The following is a 23250-nucleotide window of genomic DNA, read 5'->3' as shown; positions in this document are numbered from 1 at the left end:
GATCCACTCACAGACAGAGGAACCACTGTCCAAGAAGATTCAGTACTCACCTATAGATTCACTCACAGAGAGGAACCACTCCCTAAGAAGATTCAGTACTCACACAGAGATCCACTCTCAGACAGAGGAACCACTCCCCAAGAAGATTCAGTACTCACCTATAGATTCACTCACAGAGAGGAACCACTCCCTAAGAAGATTCAGTACTCACACAGAGATCCACTCTCAGACAGAGGAACCACTCCCCAAGAAGATTCAGTACTCACCTATAGATCCACTCACAGACAGAGGAACCACACAGAGATTCGGTTATACTCAGAGGATTCACGTCACTGTGAGTCCCCTGATTCAGACTCATCCTTTTGGGTGTGTTGGGCAGTTCTGGCTCAAATGACACATGTGATTCATACAACCTGTCAGTGAATCATCCAGATCCTTAAAACGATCCAAGTTTCCCATCACTACTTAAGACATAGAGATTTTTCCATATGTGAACAATGTATTGTGGGTTAGCAAAATAAGTAACTTGATCCCACAGATATCCAAACTGAAGCATAATGTTCTCAGTGAAACACTGGTTGCTACATATAAAATCGAAGTGTGACTTAGGTGTGAGTTGTGTTTCTCTCCACTTCCAGGAAGATGCTTCATTATTACTTGAGAATCTCAGCTCATCTCTGCTCAACATGACTAACACTGAAGAAAACAGGGAGGGAGTAAACAGTGCAGCCAGCATTATACTGGAAGGTACAAGCACCGCCCTGGACTACACTTCCAATGTAAGAATCTACCCTGAGATCTGTGTGAAAAGCACTGAGTTTTTCTGGTAAAAGTTGTGGGTGATTTGGACATTACATACCCTTTCAGCTAACACACTCATTATCTACTTGAGGTCATGAATCATCAAGTAAGTAAGTAAAGCTTTATTTATATGGCACTTTTTAAAACAACACGTTATAAAGTGCTTCACATAAAGGAGAGATAGATCAAATCAAATTTTAGGCCAATTTACAGAAACCCAACAGAATCCTCCAGGAGCAAACACTTATGACCGGTGACAGTGGCGAGGAAAAACTTCCCTTTAACAGGCAGAGCATCATCAAGCTCCCGTACATCATTACCTTAATCCTACATGGGAGATAAAAAAAATAAAGAAATAAATTAGATTAGTTTATTGATTCCTTGGGCAGAGGGTCCAGTAGCAGCACACAACCAAATGTACACATATAAGAAGAGAGAGAGAAGATATTCCTTTATTAGTCCCACACAAGGATACACATGGATAGTTTTGGATTTTTCATTATAGTTTCATTTTATTTAGTTTTGACTTTTTTTTCTGTAATTCATTTAATTTTAATCAGGTTTTAGAGCAGGTTTGCTAGTTTTTATTAGTTTTTGTTTTTGCTAAACGCTTAGTTTTGGTTTAGTTTAGTTTTTTTTTTTTTTTTAACTTTTATCTTTTTTGCCGTTGTATTCAAATAAATCCCAGACAGGACTCTGCTGCTTTCTCCCAACTTTAGTCTCCATGTTTCCAGGTAGAGTGGGGACCAGAAGACGACTGGAAACCACAAGTGATGAGAAGTGACAGACCGTGAAATGTCGTATGGTGCTGCCAGCTAGAATTGCTTGAGCGAAATAAATCGCTTTCGTATCAATTCGACATCGACAAAGACGAAAACGAAGGGAATTTTATCCATAATTTTTATACGTTTTAGTTAGTTTTGTAAACACAATAGTTTCAGTTAGTTATTGGGTTTTCTTTTGATTACAATTTTTATTTATTTCAGTCAACGAAAATGTTTTTACAATTCTAGTTTTTGTCATTATCAACGGTAATAACCTTGATTCCAAATTTACAGCAGCAAGAGTGGAGCACAAACAAAGCACACAAGAGCAAAAAAGAGCCAAATCAAAATAAAGACAGATAAAGAAAAAAAAATGCTATAGATACTATTTAAAGGACAAGAATTAAAGGGGGAAAAAAGGAAAAGAAAATAGCAATAACAATAATTATTAAAATAGGCAATTGCACATAAGAAGTGCTAATGGTAATAAATAATAGAGTAGTAATAATAATCCTAATAATAAATAATTATGTCAGTTTATATATGTGTGTTTGTGTATATATATATATATATATATATATATATATATATATATATATATATATATAAATTCTATAATAACAGAATAGCAATAATGATAAAGTAATCATAGTAGTAGCATTCGTGACAACAATATATAAGTAGATAATAAGTAATAGAAGTACAAGTAATAGAAGTATGTAAGTATTAATAATAATACAAATAAATTAAGAACAACAAACAAACATTCAACAAATCATCTTACATTTCTTTTGTTCTTCCTTTTTAAACTGCAGGGTTTGATAGTTGATAAGTTTTTTGGTGCCACTGGGCATAATTACCTTTGATCAGATAGTTATTCAAGTAGTCTGAGTGGAAGCAGTCATTCTACCCACATCTCCTTTCAGGCTGTGGACCCCATAACGTTGACTTTAGACTTTAAATCACTGGTGTTTTCAGGGGGGGGGGGGTGAGATACATGATGGACAGCTGTAATTGCCAATCATAGCGTCGTGGTATCTCTGTATCTCAATGAAAAAACTTGGATAAGTGTATATGACATCATCTGTCTTTGTGGTGAACCTGACAAGGCTGGTCCTCTGCCTAAGTCAAGGCAGTTCTAAATGTGAAGTGTCATGAGGTAACTTTTGTTATGTTGTGATGCTATATAAATGAATTTGATTGACTGACTGATCTTTGATTTAGACTGACAAATCTACACAAACAAATATTAATGCTTTTAAAATGTGTGGCAACTTTTATCAGTGTTTGAAAAGTGACTCAAATGCTAAAACACACACATTTTTCCTCTAAATGACACCAAATGATTTTCTTTGTCACAGCTGTAAGAACACACAATCGGTCTGTAGTTGTAAAAGTCAGTGTTTCCAACTTGGAAACTTTGTTGGTATATTTAGTGATTTTTCAGACCCCTCTAGAGACTAAAAAAATGATTAGTGACAAATCTATCACCTTTTTCTGGTGTTATTGGGGACTTTTGGAGATTCTGACATGAAAGCACGTATCATTCTTCGTCTAAAACAAATCACTGCCCTGAGTATAAATCACTCCCATCAACATTGACAATTTTATCTATTGTCTCTTTTTGGTCCATTTAGATTGTTAATGTAGATTGAAAATTAAAAATGTTCCGGTTAAAAATGTGCATGTTTTACCGTGACTTCTTGTAGTCTCCTAAGTGAATTGGAAAGTTAAAGATCAAACCAAACTGAAGAAAATGAAGAGCTTTTCCTTGTTAATTTCGTTGTACAGTGTACAATGACAAGAAAGATCTATTCTATTCTATTCTATTCTATTCTATTCTATTCTAGAGCTTTTAGAGCTAAATGTATTTAGGGTGTTTTTACACTAATTTTTTGTCTGTCCCACAAAGTTATTCTTCTCTCCTACATCGTTCATTACAATTACATACACATTTTCTGTTATGCAAATTGGGTAATTTTGTCATTTAGCAACTTCTAGTGACTTTTAGGACAGACATAGTTATATACTTTCATACCTGAGGAGTTGGAAACACTGGTTTAAGTCTCAGTATTGGGGACATGTCATGCACCGTCCTGTCTGTTCAGATATGGTCAGGTTGAGCCCCATTGATCTGGTGGGTGGATGAGGATGCAATATCGTTTAATTTAAATGACATTTATGATAAAACTCTAAGTCTCATAAATAATATGTGTCATCATTTCCAGAAAAATGTCTCCGATGCTCTTCTTGGGACTTGGAAAAATATACAGCGTGCACTGTTAGCATTTAAAGACACAGATGAAGGACCGACTGTTATCCAGCAAGGCCATGTCAGTGTGTTGGTTAACAGGTACGTTTTAAATCAGTGTGTAGTTCGTGTTGTCTTTTGGCTTGCAGAGAAAAAAAAAAATATATATATATATATAAGATAAATTTATGGTTCTGTATTACACAGCCAAATAACAGTTTAACAGTTTCTCTCCATGATGCATCCATTATGATTGATCCCTTCAGACCATGCGTTGTTTTTTTCATTTGTGTTTGTGCTGTTTAGTATATTTGTTGATTGCTGCAATAAATTTGCATTATAATGTGTTTGGAATAATATATGTTACTGTGGAAAAGCTAATTAATCTCATCAAACATAAAAAAATCCAGCTACTTATTTGGAATCCAACAACCAGAGAAAATGTTGCTGTTCTAGATATCTGCATTACAGTGTTTTATCTGACAGCATTGGTCAACTGTGCCTGATGTTCATGTGTAATATACATTTGTGTGTAATATTTAGTGAAATCTAGAGGTGAAAACCATGAAAGCCATAAGAGCTAGTTCTTACGTTGAGTGTTCTGCTTTTTAAGGAGATAATAACTCTGCGCCACACTCAGACATAATAAATGATGGAAATGCAAGTTCACACTAAATGCTAGTACGAGGGGGCTTCAAAACATTTGTGGAAGAAAAACACAGTTTTGATAGGGTTTAAATTGTGCAGCCCTCAGTTCTACACAGATGCACTTAAAGGCTGGTACCAATGCTTACACAGGTGTTTTGACCTGGATGGAGCTTATGTTGTATCAAACCATTTTTTCCAACTGTCCTTTTTCCACAAACTTTTTGAAGCCCCCTCATATTGTAGCCAAGACCAACTAAACTGAGGCCAAAGACCGAGACCAGAGCAAATGCACATCAGTACATTATTTTATAAATTATCTTTAACTCTTTCGGTGCCAGACAGTTAAGGGGCTAATAAGCCTTAAAAGTGCCACAGAATTTGGCCGTTTTTCAGTATTTTGCGTTGTTTTTATAATATTTGAAGAATCCTGCAGGAAACCGCTCGGTAACATCTGACCGATTGCTGATTAGATTCAAAACGCACCGGACGCAGCCGATTCATTATTGATCGTAATTTGCATAATTCATAATAATAATAATAATAATAATAATAATAATAATCTTTATTTATATAGCACTTTTCATACATTAAAAACTGTAGCACAAAGTGCTTTACATATCAGTTTAAAAATCAGTATCGCCCCCCACCCACACCCACCCGCACACACACACACACACACACACACACACACATATACATGCAAACCCACAAGCTCACACATACTTAAGAAGACTGACTGAGCACAGGTAGACCAGAACAAAAATGTACAAGTAAAAGTAAAACATCAGTTTAGGAGGCGCTGTCTCAGGGAGCCATCCGCACCAGGATGCAGCCGCCGACCCCGGCGACCAGGCACCAGCAACACAGCCCCGCATCCCAACTAGTGGGAGAGGGCCAACTGGGACCCCCACCCACCAGAAAGGAGCGGACCCCAGTGAGAGAAGGCGCCACAGCCCCCGGAGTCCACAGCCGCCCCCCAGCATGGAGGGCTCCCTCTGATGAAACACCGGAGAATAAGAAACATTAAAAAGATATAAACATATTATTCGGTCGCGTGACCTCAAATTCCCGTCTGCTTGGTCTCAAAAGGGGGACACAGAAAGAACGTCATCGAAATGTGAGAAAGAAATGGGGGTGGATGGTTTGTTTGTACATAAATATGGCGTGTTCTCCAAAGCCGATCTGATCGGCCCGTGGCACTTTACAGGTTGTTTTCGTAAAGCCGATTTAATCGGCCCATGGCACTGAAAGTGTTAATGGTAGTGAATAACGCCCACTGTGGGAATGATAGAGTCACTGAGCATTTACATGCATTCTAACTCCACTAATTAAAACTGCTATTAGGCAAGTTAATGACTGTGAAGTGGAGAAGTTTTACGTGTTCACAGTAATGACGTAAACATGCACTGAAATGACATTCCAACAGTAATGGTCTCAAATGGTGTTGAAATTAAAGGCCAGAGCTGTCATGTCCAAGATCAAAGTTAAAGTTGTGGTGGTTCAAAGATGTGAGAGAGACTGTCACAAAGTGGTCAAAGTGGTCTTAAAGCTGGTCCCACCACTAAAAAAAGTCTGAAAAAAATTAAGGGCCTGATTTACTAAGATCGCAAATGACGGGCGCAAATGTGCTTGCTTGCACTGAAAAATGTGTGTGCTATTGATTTGCATGTCAGGGGTGATCAGCTAAGATTGCCTGTGCAAATGACAACAGGTGCAAAGTCTTGGAGACCGCCCTTATTCAATGAGGATTTTGTGTGCACTACTGGTTGTCGTCATGGAGACAGTGCGCTGTAAAAACTGCTCTGGGATACACCAGCACTCATAAATATGAAGTTGTTCTTCTTCCACACTGAGGGGTGAATGGGTATTTCTCTAGTGTTGTTTATCAGTGGTGAAGTGTGTTATTAGTGAAATGAATGCCTTCTCTCTTTATGTCGCTCTGTATGGTGAATGAAAACCTTTAAGTCCGTGGGCATGATATAAAAAAAAAACATCCGCTTATATAGCCGGTGTAGGAGTCCAGTCACAACACTGTGGACAGCGCTATTTGTGTGTGTGCGCATGGGTGCGTGTGTGTTGTGCAGAGCTAGAACCCATCCCGTTCCGTCTCCCTTGCACGTGCACACGAAAGAAAGAGAGAGAGAGCGAGAGAGAGTCGTCTCTCAGTAGTCGGTCCTGACCTAATGGTGATGTGCCACTGGTGGAACCGGGCATGAGAGGCAGGCCCATAAAGTGGGGGGTCATATGTCTCAAATTATTATTTTTTTTCTCCCATCATTCCAAAAATGTTGATGTGAAAAGAACAGATTGGTTCTCTGCGTTGCCTTTGGTTACGCCTGTGTGCTTCTTTGCTATAACACCTGCAGCCAGTTTTGCTCAAAGCTGTGCCAGTTTAAACCTGCCTTTCAGACGCACTAAATATAGACGCAAAATCAGCCACCTCAATCAGTTAAATATTTGCATCTACTCCTCCCAGTAATTTTGTGCGTTGTGGCAGAAACGCCCACATTACATATTCATCAGGGCAAACACGCTAAATGGGTTGTGCGACCTATTTTGCCCATTTGAGAGGCACAGACCTCTGTGCACCATTAGTGGATAAGCTTCAACATGTTTTTGCGTGCACAGTCAAACGCACGTTACTACACGCTCAAACCTTTAGTAAATCAGGCCCTAAGTCTGCTCTTTCTTAGTACCTTTTCAAAGTTTAACTGTTTTTGTTCTTGAATATTGGATTTCAAAAATGTTCAACATTTACTTCTGACAATGTGATTGGCCGTCTTTATCTCACCGGCTGATAGGCCATGAGTTCTTGTGAGGATGCTGTGTCCCGTTGTCTTCGTCATCGTCTTCGTTAGCAAGTTCTTCAAACAACTTTTCCGGCAAAACTACTGGTCGGATTCAGTTTTTTTTTTTTTTTTTTTTTAATTGTAGCTTCCTTGGGACACTGTCTACAAAGTGTGCTCCCAGTTTTGAAAAATTAGGATTTTTGACAAATTCTTGAAATATTACACATTTACCTTTACTTATAATGGACCATATTTTGATGGTTTGTAACATGGAAATTAGGGGTGTGTATTGGTAAGAATCTGGTGATACGATATAAATCACAATATTAGGATCACGATACAATGTATCACAATATATCATGATACTGTTAAAAAGACAATTTTTTGTTTCTTTTTTTAAATGATTATTTCCTTGAAGAATTGAATTACACTTGAAATATGCACAAATACTAAACACATTTTTATTTGATCACAACTGGATCTGATGCTACATCACAAAATGTTCCTGTGTTCAAACTGAAATTCTGTTTTACAGACATTACAGTCTAAGATCCTGTTCAAATGTTCATATTCTATTAGTTCAGAACTAACGTCAGAACAGTATTTTTGTGCAATGCCAACATTATTAAATAAGAGTGTTAAATAATAATAAATAAAATAAACACAAAAAACCAAAAATGAACCTCTACAATATCTGTATTTGAATAAATGCCTACAAATATTGATAGAGTACTTTTTAATATCGATACAGTATTGTGAAATGAAATATCGCGATATATTGCAGAACCAATATTTTCTAACACCCGTAAGGGAAATGGTTAGAGATATCTCTGTAGTTACTATTGAACACTGATAGGAAGTCATACATTGACTTTCATTTAATTTGTTGAGATATCCACAAGTGAAAGTACCATTCACTTCTATTGGGAGATAGATGTCCTGCATCAAGAGCAGAGGAATCTAACATAGTGGCAGAACCTTGCAAATTCAAGTCATTAATTATTTTTGATAGAACGTGCTGGTGAGATACAGGGACACTGGTCCTATTTTTACTTTATTTCGTGGAGACATACCACAAACAATGCACCCAGTCTGTGAGATATACAGGGTGGGGAAGCAAAATTTACAATATTTTGAGGCAGGGATTGAAAGAAAGTGTATGACCAGTTAGTTTATTGAAAGTCATGAAAATGTATTTGCCACAAGAAAAATTATATAATAGAAAATGTTTTTATTCGATGTGTCCTCCTTCTTTCTCAATAACTGCCTTCACACGCTTCCTGAAACTTGTGCAAGTGTTCCTCAAATATTGGGGTGACAACTTCTCCCATTCTTCTTTAATAGTATCTTCCAGACTTTCTGGTAATAGTTTTGCTCATAGTCATTCTCTTCTTTCCATTATAAACAGTCTTTATGGACACTCCAACTATTTTTGAAATCTCCTTTGGTGTGACGAGTGCATTCAGCAAATCACACACTCTTTAACGTTTGCTTTCCTGATTACTCATATGGGCAAAAGTTTCTGAAAAGGTATGGATAATAGTGTTAGGTATGATTATGACATCAGTATATGTTTGGGTTCAAAACAACTGACATAGTGTCTGCTGAGAAAAAACAACTAAATGTTCAGTGTAAATTTTGCTTCCCCACCCTGTATTTACAAAACCTAAGGCCTGCCCTTATGCTAACAAAATTATGTTGGTCATAGAAGGAAAAAAAAAAAAAAATCAAATTAATATTTAACCCAATCACAGCTTTAACATCAGTCTTTCTTCTCTCTCAGAGTGGTACCAGATAGTTTACAAAAAGCTTCTCTGAAGGTTCCCAACTGCTCCTGTGCCTCGTTTTCTCTCCAAGCTCTGCCGTCTCATGTTGTATCTGCTCAGAAGTCAGTGGATGTTCAAGTACGTCATCATCAGTATTGTGTGTCCACATGTTCATCTGCACACATACATGTCTGATATGTTTGTAGTTTAATACACTTGGTTTAGTCATAGAGTAAATTCAAGATTTTATATGTGGCATTTTCTTTCTCTGTTTGTATAAATGTATTTACAGATGCTCAATTTAGATAAAAATCCATTTTCGTGGAACCCGAGAGGGAACATCAGTGGCCCAATAGCTGCTTTGTCCCTTGCAACAAAAGATGGCTCCGGTATCGCTGTTCAGGACTTGACTGAGGATATTGAGGTCAGTGTTGTCTGAATGTTAAAACACCTTAATGATGTACATCAGGGGTGTCAAACATGTGGCCCGGGGGCCAAATGCATCCCACCAAAGGTTCCAATCTGGCCCCTGGGATGAATTTGCAAAGTGTAAAAATTCCACAGTCCAGGCTGTGGAACTCATTTTAGTTGCGGTTCCACATCCAGACCAATCTGATCTACAGTCAAATAATAACAGCAGAAGAACTGACAAAAAAGAATGACTGCAGATTTTCTTCTCGGTTTGATGTGAAAAAAGTATAACATTATGTCTATAAATAATGACAACTTCAAATATTTGTCTCTGTTTTAGTGCAAAAAATAACATTAAATTATGAAAATATTTACATTTACAAACTATCCTGTAACAATAAAATGTGAATAACCTGAACAAATATGAACAACCTGAAATGTCTAAAGAAAATTAAGCACAATTTGAACTATTTTCTGCCTGTTCCTCAGTGTTTAGTGTCTTTGTTGTTCAGTTCCATAATGCACATGTAGAAATGATAAGTTGAGGCAGAATATTGTTAAAATTGTACTTATTTTTATTAAGAAATTTCAGTTTTTTTCAGGTTATTCACATCTTTTTTGTTTGAATAGTTTAAAAAAGTAAGTATTTTCATAGTTTAATGGGTTTTTTTTGCACTAAAACAAAGACAAAAATTGTCAGTTGTCATTATTTATAGGTTATTCTGTTATTATTTTACTGGTCCGGCCCACTGCAGATCAAATTGGGCTGAAAGACAAAATGAGTTTGAGAGCCCTGACGCACAGGGGGACAAAGTCTCATCTTCCTGCATATATTCTCTGAGGGGGAAAAAAAGAGCTGTGTGAACGGAAATTGAGGACAACAATGGGTCTGTCCGTCCAAGATTTTTGTCCATCCCATCTCGGACACTATTCTCCCCCATTCTTTTCAAATTTGACATGTTCTTTGCTGGGGTGACACGGTGGTGCAGTGGTTAGCACTTGTGCCTCACAGCAAAAAGGTCTTGGGTTCAATTCCAACACCAGTCGATGGGGGTGGGACCTTCTGTGTGGAGTTTGCATGTTCTCCCCTGTATCTGCATGGGTTCTCTCCGGCTTCCTCCCACCATCCAAAGACATGCACTGATAGGTTAATTCATTAATCTAAATTGCCCATAGGTGTGAATCAAGGTTATACTAATAGTTTTGGACTTTTCATTATAGTTTAGTTTTATTTAGTTTTGACTTTTTTTTTCTCTAATTCAGTTAGTTTTAATTTGTTTTTAGAGCAGGTTTGCTAGTTTTTATTAGTTTTCTTTTTTCTAAATGCTTAGTTTTAGTTTAGTTTTAGTTTTTTTAATATCTTTTCTCCTCTTCTCCGTCATATTCAAATAAATCCCAGACAGGACTCTGCTGCTTTCTATCAACTTTAGTCTCCATGTTTCCAGGCAGAGTGGGGACCAGAAGACGACTGGAAACCACAAGTGACGGACCGTTAGATATCATATGGTGCCAGCAGATAAAATTGCTAGAGGGAAACAAATTGATTTCATATCAATCTGACATTGACAAAAACGAAGAGAATTTTATCCATAATTTTTATCCGTTTTAGTTAGTTTTATAAGCACACAATACAGTTTCAGTTAGTTATGGCTTTTTCTTTTAATTATTTTTTTTTTTTTATTTCAGTTAATGAAAATGTTTTTACAATTCTAATTTTCGTCATTTTGTTAGTTTTCGTTAACAATAATAACCTTGGTGTGAATGTGAGAATGTTTGGTTGTTTGTCCGTGTCAGCCCTGCGATGAACTGGTAAGGTGAACCCCGCCTTCGCCCATAAGTAGCTGGGATAGGCTCCAGCGACCCACATGACCCTTGTGTGGATAAAGTGGGTTCAGAAAATGAATGTTCTTTCTTTAGGAGAGGTGCAGTGCACAAATTGATGAATGAATTCCAATTTTTGGATTTTTTGAAACTGGATTTATTTATTCATTTATTTAAGTTTTTGAAAAAATTTACCTTGATCCTGTGGGAAAACATATTTCTCACACAGAAAAATCTAATATTTTATGACAATAAATACACAGACCCATGTTAAAGCTTGTAGGAAAATATGCTAAAGTGGCATTTTTCATGTGAAAATAAGGCCCAATCCCAGTTCACCCCTCAGCCTTAGTACCTGTAGCCACCTCTGTTCCATGGGCTTTGGTCATCTTTTTGCAGCTATCAACTATAAACCACAGAAATTTGGTCTATAACACATTGAAATGGCATTGAAGTTTTTTTTTTGTTTTTTTTTCATAAATATAGTTATTGCCATTTTCATTGTTTTATAAGAACAGGCAAAAAACATGAACACATCAAAACCATCCCTACCACCCCCCACCCACAAAATAGCACCCACTCCCAGGCAACAAAAAATACTTGACAGACACAACTTGGTTGACTATACAGACAAGTCCTTTAAAAACTGTAAAAAAGGCGTCCAGATCTTCTAAAAGTCTTTGATCTTTCCTTTATCCAGGTACGTCAGCTTTTCCAGTGCCAGGTTAGAGGACATTTTTTTAATCCATTGGTTCACTGTGGGTCCTTGAATATCTTTCCATTTCAAAGAAATAACTCGTTTGGCTTGTAATAAACAAAAATTTAAAAGTTTCCTTTTTCTTCCAATAACTTGAAACTGCTCAGGGAAGATGTGCAAAATACACCATTTTAGATCCACAGGGATAACACGTTCTGTAAATCTATGGCATTAAACAGTTGATCAAATGATTAAGTTGTTTACAAAGAAAATCCGTACATTTGTGTGTTTCTTTCATCACACTGCTGCACTTTTTGGCTTTTTACCTCCATCTTGCCAATGATTCAAACAGAATTATGGGAAATTTCTCCTACCCCTCCGTTCGTAGTAGTGTGGCCCTGAAAAATCTCCATTTCGAGGCCTATACAGTCCTCCACCTTAGCCCTTCCCCTCCATTTCATCGAGAATCGGGACAACACTACCCCTTCATGAGTACGCACAAAACTGAGGGGTAGGGGTAAGGGGCAGGGGCCAAGGGGTGAAATAGGATTGGGCCTATGACACAGAATATTAAAAAAAAAAAAACACTGGAGATCATCATCTGTTAACTGTAGCTAACTGCAATTCTACGCTGATAAATGTCCCCCACATCTGTACACGGACTTCTGTGAAGATGCCTGGGATCTGTTTTTCTTCAGTATGTCCCTTCTGCTCCTCTATCACAGCGGTAACACCAACCCAAATAAATCCCACATAGAGAACCTTTGATGGATGTTTTTTTTCTTTACCTTTTTCAGTTAAAAATCAGCGAACTCAACCGCAAAAGACAAAAGCTAATTTTGTGAAATGTTACTGAACATTATGGTGATAAATACATCATACTGGATTTCAGAAATGATTTCTCATAGACTGCAAGAGAAGCCCAGCTTCCCCTGAAATGACAAAAATTAAATGGTCAAATATGTTCGGTTGTGTTGACATTTCATTGACTACAAATGTGTTTGAACATGTTCATCTCACAGACGAGTTCTTTCAGAATCAGCTTTATCACAAATCAACGGACTCTATGTTCACTTCTCATACATTCCCATTGCGTTGTTTTCTCATTCCATCTCTGCTCAGTGCATTTGTCCGTAGACGCTCAGCGTCCATGCACTTCAATGGGACTGAGTGGAACTGTTTTTTTTTTTCATTGACTCTAAACTGGACACTAATTGGATAAATGCCACAATGTTGTCCCGCCCCCGGACACTCAGCGTCTCTGGGGGTGAACGGAGCTGTGGGCGGACTGTGAGCTTCCACGTGCTGATTGGAGGATCGGTCAAAAGGCTAAATCTCGTTTGATTGACAGCTATTTTCAGATCTCCTCCTTCACTGACACAGTTCAGTTTAATACCGTCACACATTCTGCTGTGAAATCGAGAGAGAAACCACTACGAAAGTACTTGATCATTTCTTGCACTGTAAATAAAACACACTCATTGTACTTCCTTGTTTCAATTTAACATAATTTCAACGTTTTCTTGTTTCAGTTCCATAATTTATTTCTTGTTTGAGTTTAATATCGTTTTGTAGATAGTTAAATCAGTCATAATGTTGGCTTGGTCAGAGTGAAAGGAGCTTCTCTTGTTTAAAAAGGCTCCAGTCCTACACCCGCAACACAATGGGCCAAGACCATCTAAACAGCCTAACTCTGCTGGACATTCAGAGGACACTGGTCCAGTCCCTGGAAAAGACGCTTACTGGTACGATAAGGTCACTGAGCATTTTCTTGAAAAGGAACAGAGGGCCAAATTTATGTTTAAATAACTTGACAATTTTTTTGATGTAAGCCGACAAAGAGCTTCCCCTCTCAGCCGCCAGTGCTGGATTTGTAACATTTCAATATTTAATATTTACACGTTTCAACCCTCAGCTGAAGTTTGTGTGGATGCATGTTTTGTGCAGTGAGTCACTCGTCATTGAAAGCCTGTAAACTGATTTGTATTTCAAGGACTTGGGTCAGTTTTCTTATTAAAATCCTCACTTGCTCCTGAGTTTTTCAACACCTTTCATCTGCTCCTGAACAACAACAACAAACAATCAGCATCCCACAGTTATAATAATATACCAAATAGTGTTATGTATAAACTAACAGGAGCTAGTGCTGTTGGTGGTCTAGAGAAGCCGAAGAGCAAAATGAATTAAGGAGTGAACTTATGGATTTACATAGACAAATGACTGCATAGAAGTCAACGCTCAGGCTGTTGTCCTGGATGACATTCCTTCAATTAATTTAATTAAATTCACATCATGTAAGCCAGGGGTGTCAAACTCATTTTAGTTCAGGGGCCACATTCAGCCAAATTAGATCTGGAATGGGCCGAACCAGTAAAATAATAACATAATAATATATAAATAATGTCAACTCCAAAATTTTCTCATGTTTTAGAGCGAAAAAAAGTAAATTTACATTATGAACAGGTTTACGTCTACAAACTATCCTTTCAAAAGATGTGAATAACATGAAAAAACTGAAAAACTAGGTGTAATTTTAACAATATTCTGCCTCAGTTTATCATTTACACATGTACATTACAGGGTGGGGAAGCAAAATTTCCAATGAACATTTAGTTGTTTTTTCTCAGCAGACACAACGTCAATTGTTTTGAACCCAAACATATACTGATGTCATAATCATACCTAACACTATTATCCATACCTTTTCAGAAACTTTTGCCCATATGAGTAATCAGGAACGCAAACGTCAAAGAGTGTGTGATTTGCTGAATGCACTCGTCACACCAAAGGAGATTTCAAAAATAGTTGGAGTGTCCATAAAGACTGTTTATAATGGAAAGAAGAGAATGACTATGAGCAAAACTGTTACCAGAAAGTCTGGAAGATACTATTAAAGAAGAATGGGAGAAGTTGTCACCCCAATATTTGAGGAACACTTGCACAAGTTTCAGGAAGTGTGTGAAGGCAGTTATTGAGAAAGAAGGAGGACACATAGAATAAAAACATTTTCTATTATGGACATTATCTTGTGGCAAATAAATTCTCATGACTTTCAATAAACTAATTGGTCATACACTGTCTTTCAATCCCTGCCTCAAAATATTGTACATTTTGCTTCCCCACCCTGTATAACTGAAAGATCACAGTGGATCTACAAATACACAAAACATTGAGTAACGGGCAGAATCTTGTTAAAATTGTACTTACTTCCTTTAAGACATTTCAGGTTATTCTCATTTTTTGCAAAATTATACTTTGTTTTAGTGTAAATACATGAAAATATTTACATTTACAAAGAGAAACATTTGGAGTTGTCATTATTTATATATTATTATGATAGTAATTTACTGGTCCTGCCCATTTGAGATGAATTGGTCTGAATGTGGAACCTGAACTAAAAGGACTGTTCATATTTTAGTGTAATTTGTGCTCTTCACAAATTCATCCCAAGGGCCAGACTGGACCCTTTGGAGGGCCGGATTTGGCCCCCAGGCCGCATGTTTGACACCTGTAATGTAAGTAAACAAGAAGAAAATCTGTATTTATTGAAAAAATTATCTTTTATATTTAATTACCTCCGCCAAGGAGGTTATGTTTTTGCCAGGGTTTGTCTGTTTGTCTGTCTGTCTGTTTGTCTGTCCGTTAGTGTGCAACATAACTCAAAAAGTTATGGACAGATTTGGATGAAATTTTCAGGGTTTGTTGGAAATGGGATAAGGAAGAAATGATTAAATTTTGGTGGTGATCGGGGGTGGGGGGGCCCACGGGGGGGCCCATTTCCAACAAACCCTGAAAATTTCATCCAAATCTGTCCATAACTTTTTGAGTTATGTTGCACACTAACGGACAGACAAACAAACAAACCCTGGCAAAAACATAACCTCCTTGGCGTGGGGGGGCCCACGGGGGGAGCCACTGATCAGCCTTGGCGGAGGTCTGCACTCTCCGAGTGCTTCTAGTTGTAGTTATTATCTTGTCTGTGTGTGAACTTATTCTCTACCATTTGGACCCACAGATTCTTTTACCAAGTCCTACCGGACAGCAGGTGAACACATCTGTTTTGGACCTGAGGAACTACAGCACATCAACTGTACATGTACCTTCAGATGACATCACCCTGGTTATAAAGGTTTACTTTATTTTTAGTTTATTAATAAAAATATATTTTACTGTGCAAAGCTATGTCAGTCTGTATTATGATGTAGTGTACATAGAGTTACAGAGGCTCTAACCACTACTATCCTACTTTTGGTTATGAATTAATGTTATTGATTGTTTTACAGTATCTGAATATGTTTTTAGCTTCTCTCATCGTTTTATGAGTTTAGCTCTTCCAGATTCTTTAATTTTTACTCTGAAACACGTGATATAATTGTGTCATTGTATTTATTTATTTGTTTAGTTACAGGACAGTGTGTGTTGGCATTAGTTACAAAGAACAAGATGCATGCACCAGATTTATCAGAAAAGCTAATTTCCATCTGTTGTCCTATCCAGATGGTGCCTTCAGAAGACCCGTTACCTTTTAAAGTATTCCTCGGTCATATGAACTACCCGACTGATACAAACTACGTGACCATGACAGAGATGCCTCACCGTGGAGATACAGTTGGTAAGAAACAGTCTGTCTAGTTTGGGGCAGGAAGGGTTTGATGGAGAGTTGTCTGTGAAAACTTAAACAAACCCAGATTAAAATTTTAACAAATCTCTCAAACAAATGAAGACTTAAATGTTATGATTCAATGTACTGATTTTGTAGAACTTTCAATATTGTATGTATTTTGTTTATCTTAATACAACAATTTAGCATTAACGCTAAATGTTTTTATGTTTATGTTTATGCATTTGGTAAATGCTTTTTTCCAAAGCGACTTACAGGGGAAAACCAATCAAATCACTCAGTCAATCAAATTTTATTTCTATAACACCAGATCACAACAAAAAAGTTATCTCATGACACTTTATATATTGAGTTGGTCAAAACCAGACTCTAATCCAATTTACAGAAACCCAACAGAATCCTCCTAAACAGAAACTGATTGAATAATGGATGTTATTTCAGACAAACCTAATACTGAAGGTCACTGTCTATGTTTTCATTCAAAATGCACTAGTGTGTTAATCATACAGTGGATTTGCAAAAAGATGGCTTTTTTTTTATCAGTTTGGTTTGGAAGAAATTAACTCCACATCTTTTATGCCTTTTATCTTATGATTGCTATCATTTGGGATTCATTTGTGACTCGTGGTGTTGTGTGTTTCATAAAGAGGAGAAATACACCTGGTTGATCGACCCTAAGATGTTGAAGGGAAACACTGGACTACATTATCTGTTAGTGAGGCCCATTGTTGGTCCTGGCATAAAATTCATCACTGCCAATTTATCCATCACTTCTATTTCTACAATGTGTAAATTCTGGAATGAGTCATTACTGGAATGGAGCCATAATGGATGCAGGGTGAGTCCCTCACTAACCTCTTCAGTCTGGCATACACACCGTACTGTCAAATGTTAATGCTAATAAAATGTGAAACCTCTGAAGGTTGGTATTCAGACCACACCGTTGACCACTCAGTGCCTCTGCAACCACCTCACGTTCTTCGGCGGCTCTTTCTTTGTCACTCCTAATCTGGTCGACCCGTCACGTAGCGCTGAACTGTTCGGGACCTTCGCTGAGAATCCGGTGGTTGTGTGTTTTGTGGGAGCGCTCTTTGTCGCTTATCTCTTGGTGGTTGTGTGGGCGAGACGAAAAGACATACAAGATACAGCAAAGGTGAGGTTCATCTCAGTCATCTGTCGTGAAAAATTTACAACCACAAGTGGGAGACATCATTTTCTGCCTATTAGTATTTAGTGTCTTTGTTGTTTGGTTCCATAATGTACATGTAGAAATGATATGTTGAGGCATAATATTGTTTAAATTGTACTTATTTTTCTCAAGAAATTTCCGTTTTTTCAGGTTATTACCTCCGCCAAGGAGGTTATGTTTTTGCCAGGGTTTGTTTGTTTGTCTGTTTGTTTGTCCGTTAGTGTGCAACATAACTCAAAAAGTTATGGACAGATTTGGATGAAATTTTCAGGGTTTGTTGGGAATGGGATAAGGAAGAAATGATTAAATTTTGGTGGTGATCGGGGGTGGGGGGGCCCACGGGGGGGGCCACTGATCAGCCTTGGCGGAGGTCTGCGCTCTCCGAGTGCTTCTAGTTCACATCTTTTTTGTTTGGATAGTTTATAAAAGTATTTTCATAGTTTAATGGGTGTTTTTTTTACACTAAAACAAAGACAAAAATTTGGAGTCGTCATTATTTATAGGTTATTTTGTTATTATTTTACTGGTCCGACTGGACTGGAGATCAAATCCCCGCCAACTGTGGAACTGGAAAGAAAATGAGTTTGAGAGCCCTGGGCTATGCAATAGATAAATGTACTAATGGCACACAAAATAACTCACTTACATACACGTTGTCTGGCACTGCACACCAATTCAGTGGTTCTGGTTTGAAGCCACAAAGTCACTGTCTGTCCTTATGGGCTGCCACCCCCCCATCACCCTCACTGTGCTTACTAGGCGACACATCTACAATAAACTTACCCACATTAAACAACAAGTACTTCTAATAGTACTTCATTGCCAAAAAGACCATCCTTTTCCCTTTTTTTTAAGTCTGTCTTGGTCCAGAGCTCTGTAACTCTGTTCTGTCGACAGGTGAAGGTGACTGTTCTGGACGATAATGACCCGTTGGATGAGTATCGATACCTTTTGAGTGTGAGCACTGGGCATCGGAGAGGCGCCTCCACATCCTCTCAGGTCAAATTTAACAACTGAAATCCACTCTGAATCAAAGTTCTTTCAAGTTTCCTGCTTTTTTCTGTGTTGGGGCAGCCATTGCCTAGATGGCTGGAGAGTCGGCTTCTTCGATTCCCTAGAGCAGCGGAGTGTGATATGGCGCCTGATATGGCGAGGCCACTGCTCCTAGTATGCAGTGTATGATGCATGCATGCATGATCTAGTGATGGGTTATATCAGTGGTTCCCACCCCTTTTTGGTTCATGACCCCATTTTAACATCACAAATTTCTGGCGACCCCAGACATTCAAAAGAGAGACTTTTTTTTTTTGCTAAAATGAATTTGTTTTTGATCATGTAATTGTTTGCTATACTATGTTGCAAATAAACATTAATTTTAGAGGACATTTTGTCTATATAATGTATATTATTGTGGACGGAGGCAGCAAGGTTAGGTGAAAATGTTTACTTACTGGGTCTCAGGAGCAAGGTTCTAATAGTTTTGGATTTTTTGTTATAGTTTAGTTTTATTTAGTTTTTACTTTTTTCTCCAATTCAGTTCGTTTTAATTCATTTTTAGAGCAGGTTTGCTAGTTTTTATTAGTTTTCATTTTGATCTAAATGCTTAGTTTTAGTATTTTAGTTTTGTCGTCTCTTTTCTCTTCTTCTCCGTCATATTCACATAAATCCCAGACAGGACTCTGCTGCTTTCTCCCAACTTTAGTCTCCATTTTTCCAGGTAGAGTGGGACCAGAAGACGACTGGAAACCACAAGTGAACACAAGTGACGGATTTTGTGCCAGCAGATAAAATTACATGAGGGAAATACATCGATTTCGTATCAATACGACATTGACAAAGATGAAAACTAAGGGAATTTTATCTATAATTTTTATACGTTTTAGTTAGTTTTGTAAGCACACAATACAATTTCAGTTGATTATTGTTTTTTCTTTTAATTCTAGTTTTTATTTATTTCAGTTAACGAAAATGTTTTTCAATTCTAGTTTTCGTCTTTTCGTTAACGATAATAACCTTGCTCAGGAGGATATGCGTCAATAATTACTTTCGCAATTCTGTAGTACAGTTATTACTGAGCTGTGAATTACTGTATTTACTAACTTTAGTTCTGCTTTTAGGTGGCAATAATTCTGCTGGGGTCGGAGGGTAACAGTGGAGTGCATCACCTGACGGATCCACAAAGGTCTGTTTTTGAACGAGGGGCTGTAGATCTGTTCCTGCTGACGACACCGTTCTGTCTGGGAGATCTGCAAGGCATCAGGCTGTGGCACAACAACACCGGCAGCCATCCGGCCTGGTAAGAAGTCAGTCCAACAACACAATAGTATCTGATGGATCTGTGTGGTTGAGTGGGTGTCAAACTCATTTTCTTCTAGGGGCACATTCAGCCCAATTTAATCTGAAGTGGACCAAACCAGTACAATAATAGCATGATAACCAATAAATAATGACAACTCCAAATTGTTTTAGTGCAAAAAATTACATTAAATTATGCCATTATTTACATTTACTAACTATCCAAATAAAAAGGATGTGAATGACCTGAAAAAAATAAAATTTGTAAAGAAATATAAGTACAATTTTATCAATATTCTGCCTTGACTTATCATTTATACTTGTGCATTACAGATCAGATCTACAAAGACACAAAACATTTAGTAACAGGCAGAATATTGTTAAAATTGCACTTAATTTTCTTTAGACATTTCAGGTTGTTCATATTTGTTCAGGTTATTCACATTTTATTGTTACAGGATAGTTTGTTAATGTAAATATTTTCATAATTTAACGTTTTTTGCCTTAAATCAAAGAGAAAAAATTGGTGTTGTCATTATTTATAGGTTATTATGATATTATTTTTGAGTTTGACGCCCTAACTTGCACTTTGTAAATTCATCCCATGGGCCGGATTGGAACCTTCGGCGGGCCGGTTTTGGCCCCGGGCCGCATGTTTGACACCTGTGCCTTATTTCCACTTTTATTCAAATACATGTTTTTCCGCCCTCACATGTAGTATGTTCCCCACTCATCCCTTCAATGAAGCTGACATCTAATTTAAAGCTGTTGAAATTACTATGTTTGATATTCCCCTCAGGTTTCTGAGCAGTGTCATTGTGCAGGACCTACAAAGTGAGCAGAAATGGCATTTTATCTGCAATTCCTGGCTTAGCATCGACATGGACGATTGCTCTTTGGATAAAATGTTTCCTGTTTCCTCAGAGATGGAAATGAAGAGATTCAGGTAAAATGTTTGCAGTAAAATCAATAATAATACATCACACTTATATAGCGCTTTTTTGGATACTCAAAGACGCTTCACAAACGAGCAAAACAAAAAGAACGGAGAGAGAAAAAAAAAAGAGGCTCAAGAAAATGCAAGTTTGGACAGGTGAGTTTTCAGTAGTGATTTGAAGTTTTGTATTGAGTCTGAGCTCCTGATGTTTTGTGGGAGTGAGTTCCATAGGGTGGGGGCGGCTGCAGCGAAGAGGTAAACATTTGTAAAGTCAGGACATGAAACCTGAACCTTATGTTAGTCATTTGAATTCCCGTAAAACATATCTGTAGAATAACATATCAAATCAAATCGAATTTTATTTATATAGCGCCAAATAGGAATGGGAATCAAGAACCAGTTCTTTTTGAGAATCGGTTCCCAGTAGCTTGATTCCTTGGAATTGTTTGCCTGCCTGCTTAACGATTCTGCTTATCGATTCCGCCTTCGTTGCTCATGCGCGATGACGTCACGTGTACGCTGCATTGTTTTGGTCAGAACGTAGCCAACATGGCGTTGAGGCAGAAACGGTCTAAACAGACGACACCAGGTCCAAACAGACGACACCAGGTCCACTGGAACACTGTCAAAGCTTCCATTTCTTCAAAAGGGTGGAATCCCTCCAGTATGTTCAAACATTTGTTCACAGCATGCGATTCATTTACAGGAATGTCACGTATTTGATGTGATACTTAGCGACACTTGTGAATCTAGCGGCAGAGTGAACGCCCAGTTCCGGTTCTGGTGCGGGGAACAAACGTCGTACCCCCTCAAACACAAGTTTCAGAGGGCAGAGGAAAGGAAATGAGGTGCACAACAACGGGAGATGAGCAGAGTTGAACGGTTCCACGTAGTGGAAATGCGGCAATAGAGGAATTAGTAAAGCGTCATTAGTTTCACTTTCACTGTACACCCCAAACCGAGCCCGGCGTCATCTGTTATTATTTGTACATACTGTATGTGGTATATTTTCTGTGCAGATGGAAATGTAAAAGACAGTTAATGCAAACACACCTGTTTGTACTCTTTTATTCCCTCACCCAATGAGAATCAATAAGAGAATCGATAAGGAATCGGATCAATAAGCAAAATCGATAATGGAATCAGAATCGTTAAATTTTTATCGATTCCCATCCCTAGCGCCAATTCATATCAAAAGTTATCTCATGACACTTTACATATAGAACTGGTTGAAACCAGACTCTAAAGCCAATTTACAGAAACCCAGTAGAATCCTTTTCAGCTTGAATCTGCATGAAACTGCTTGTGTGGTCATCAACAAGCTGTACCAGCAACTTTTTTTCAGTAGTTGCAAAAGAATGTTACGTATAGTATTTGTAGAGGACCAAACATAAGGACCAGGACAAAGGTGGTAAAATTAGGAAAAATGATAATTTAATGAAATTAGAAAATGTTAACACAAGCTCAAAAAATGTCAGTTAACAAAATGTACAAAGATGGGCCCAACTGAGGTCAACTAAAGCAAACGGCAACAGAACAAAAACTGACCTAAATAGAAAAGGACTAACCCAAATCAAACACAAGGGGGAGGCATTACACTAAGAAATTAAACCAAAACATTAACTTAGTCAAAATAACATAAAAAAACAAATAACCATTACTAGACACAAAATACTAACTGTGTGAAACCAATGTGATTTAAACCAAGAATTTAAACAACGAAATTAACACAAAGAAACAAACAGTGACCCCCCCAGTCTTGGGATATTAATTCCTTCCCCCCCCGTCTTAAATACTAGCCACGCCCCTTTTTCTGGTCTTTTGTCTGCGAACTGAAGAACAATGTGAGTAAATAATTCAAACATAACTAATGTGTGCACCCACATTAGAATGTTTAAATAAAATGCTTAAACTAAACTGTGCAATGTAATCATTAACTGTAACTAAACAAAAAAATCATGAAACTAGAAGCACTCTGAGAGCGCAGACCTCCGCCAAGGCTGATCAGTGCCCCCCCCCCCCCCCCCCCCCCCCCGTGGGCCCCCCCACGCCAAGGAGGTTATGTTTTTGCCAGGGTTTGTTTGTCTGTCTGTCTGTCTGTCCGTTAGTGTGCAACATAACTCAAAAAGTTATGGACAGATTTTGATGAAATTTTGTGGTCTGCACCCCCCCCCCCGTGGGCCCCCCCACCCCCGATCACCACCAAAATTTAATCATTTCTTCCTTATCCCATTTCCAACAAACCCTGAAAATTTCATCC

The 23250-nt window shown here is 37.8% G+C and overlaps 1 protein-coding gene across 1 annotated transcript in view; it reads left to right on the top strand.

Annotated features, from left to right (window-relative positions):
- The window catches only part of LOC115412081 (polycystic kidney disease protein 1-like 2), a 74613-nt gene that overhangs the window by 15300 nt on the left and 36063 nt on the right, over positions 1–23250 (top strand). The window contains exons 5-15 of the mRNA XM_030124374.1: positions 639–779; positions 3794–3918; positions 9037–9157; positions 9312–9443; positions 15964–16077; positions 16446–16560; positions 17217–17407; positions 17492–17722; positions 18656–18757; positions 19876–20054; positions 20853–20999. Coding sequence (XP_029980234.1) covers positions 639–779; positions 3794–3918; positions 9037–9157; positions 9312–9443; positions 15964–16077; positions 16446–16560; positions 17217–17407; positions 17492–17722; positions 18656–18757; positions 19876–20054; positions 20853–20999 — 1598 coding nt within the window. The remainder of the gene's footprint in view (positions 1–638; positions 780–3793; positions 3919–9036; positions 9158–9311; positions 9444–15963; positions 16078–16445; positions 16561–17216; positions 17408–17491; positions 17723–18655; positions 18758–19875; positions 20055–20852; positions 21000–23250) is intronic.

Source organism: Sphaeramia orbicularis, chromosome 21 (genome assembly GCF_902148855.1).
Source record: "Sphaeramia orbicularis chromosome 21, fSphaOr1.1, whole genome shotgun sequence".
NCBI lineage: Eukaryota > Metazoa > Chordata > Actinopteri > Kurtiformes > Apogonidae > Sphaeramia > Sphaeramia orbicularis.
The sequence above is the reverse complement of the archived record's forward strand: the minus strand, read 5'-3'. Positions and strand labels throughout refer to the sequence as shown.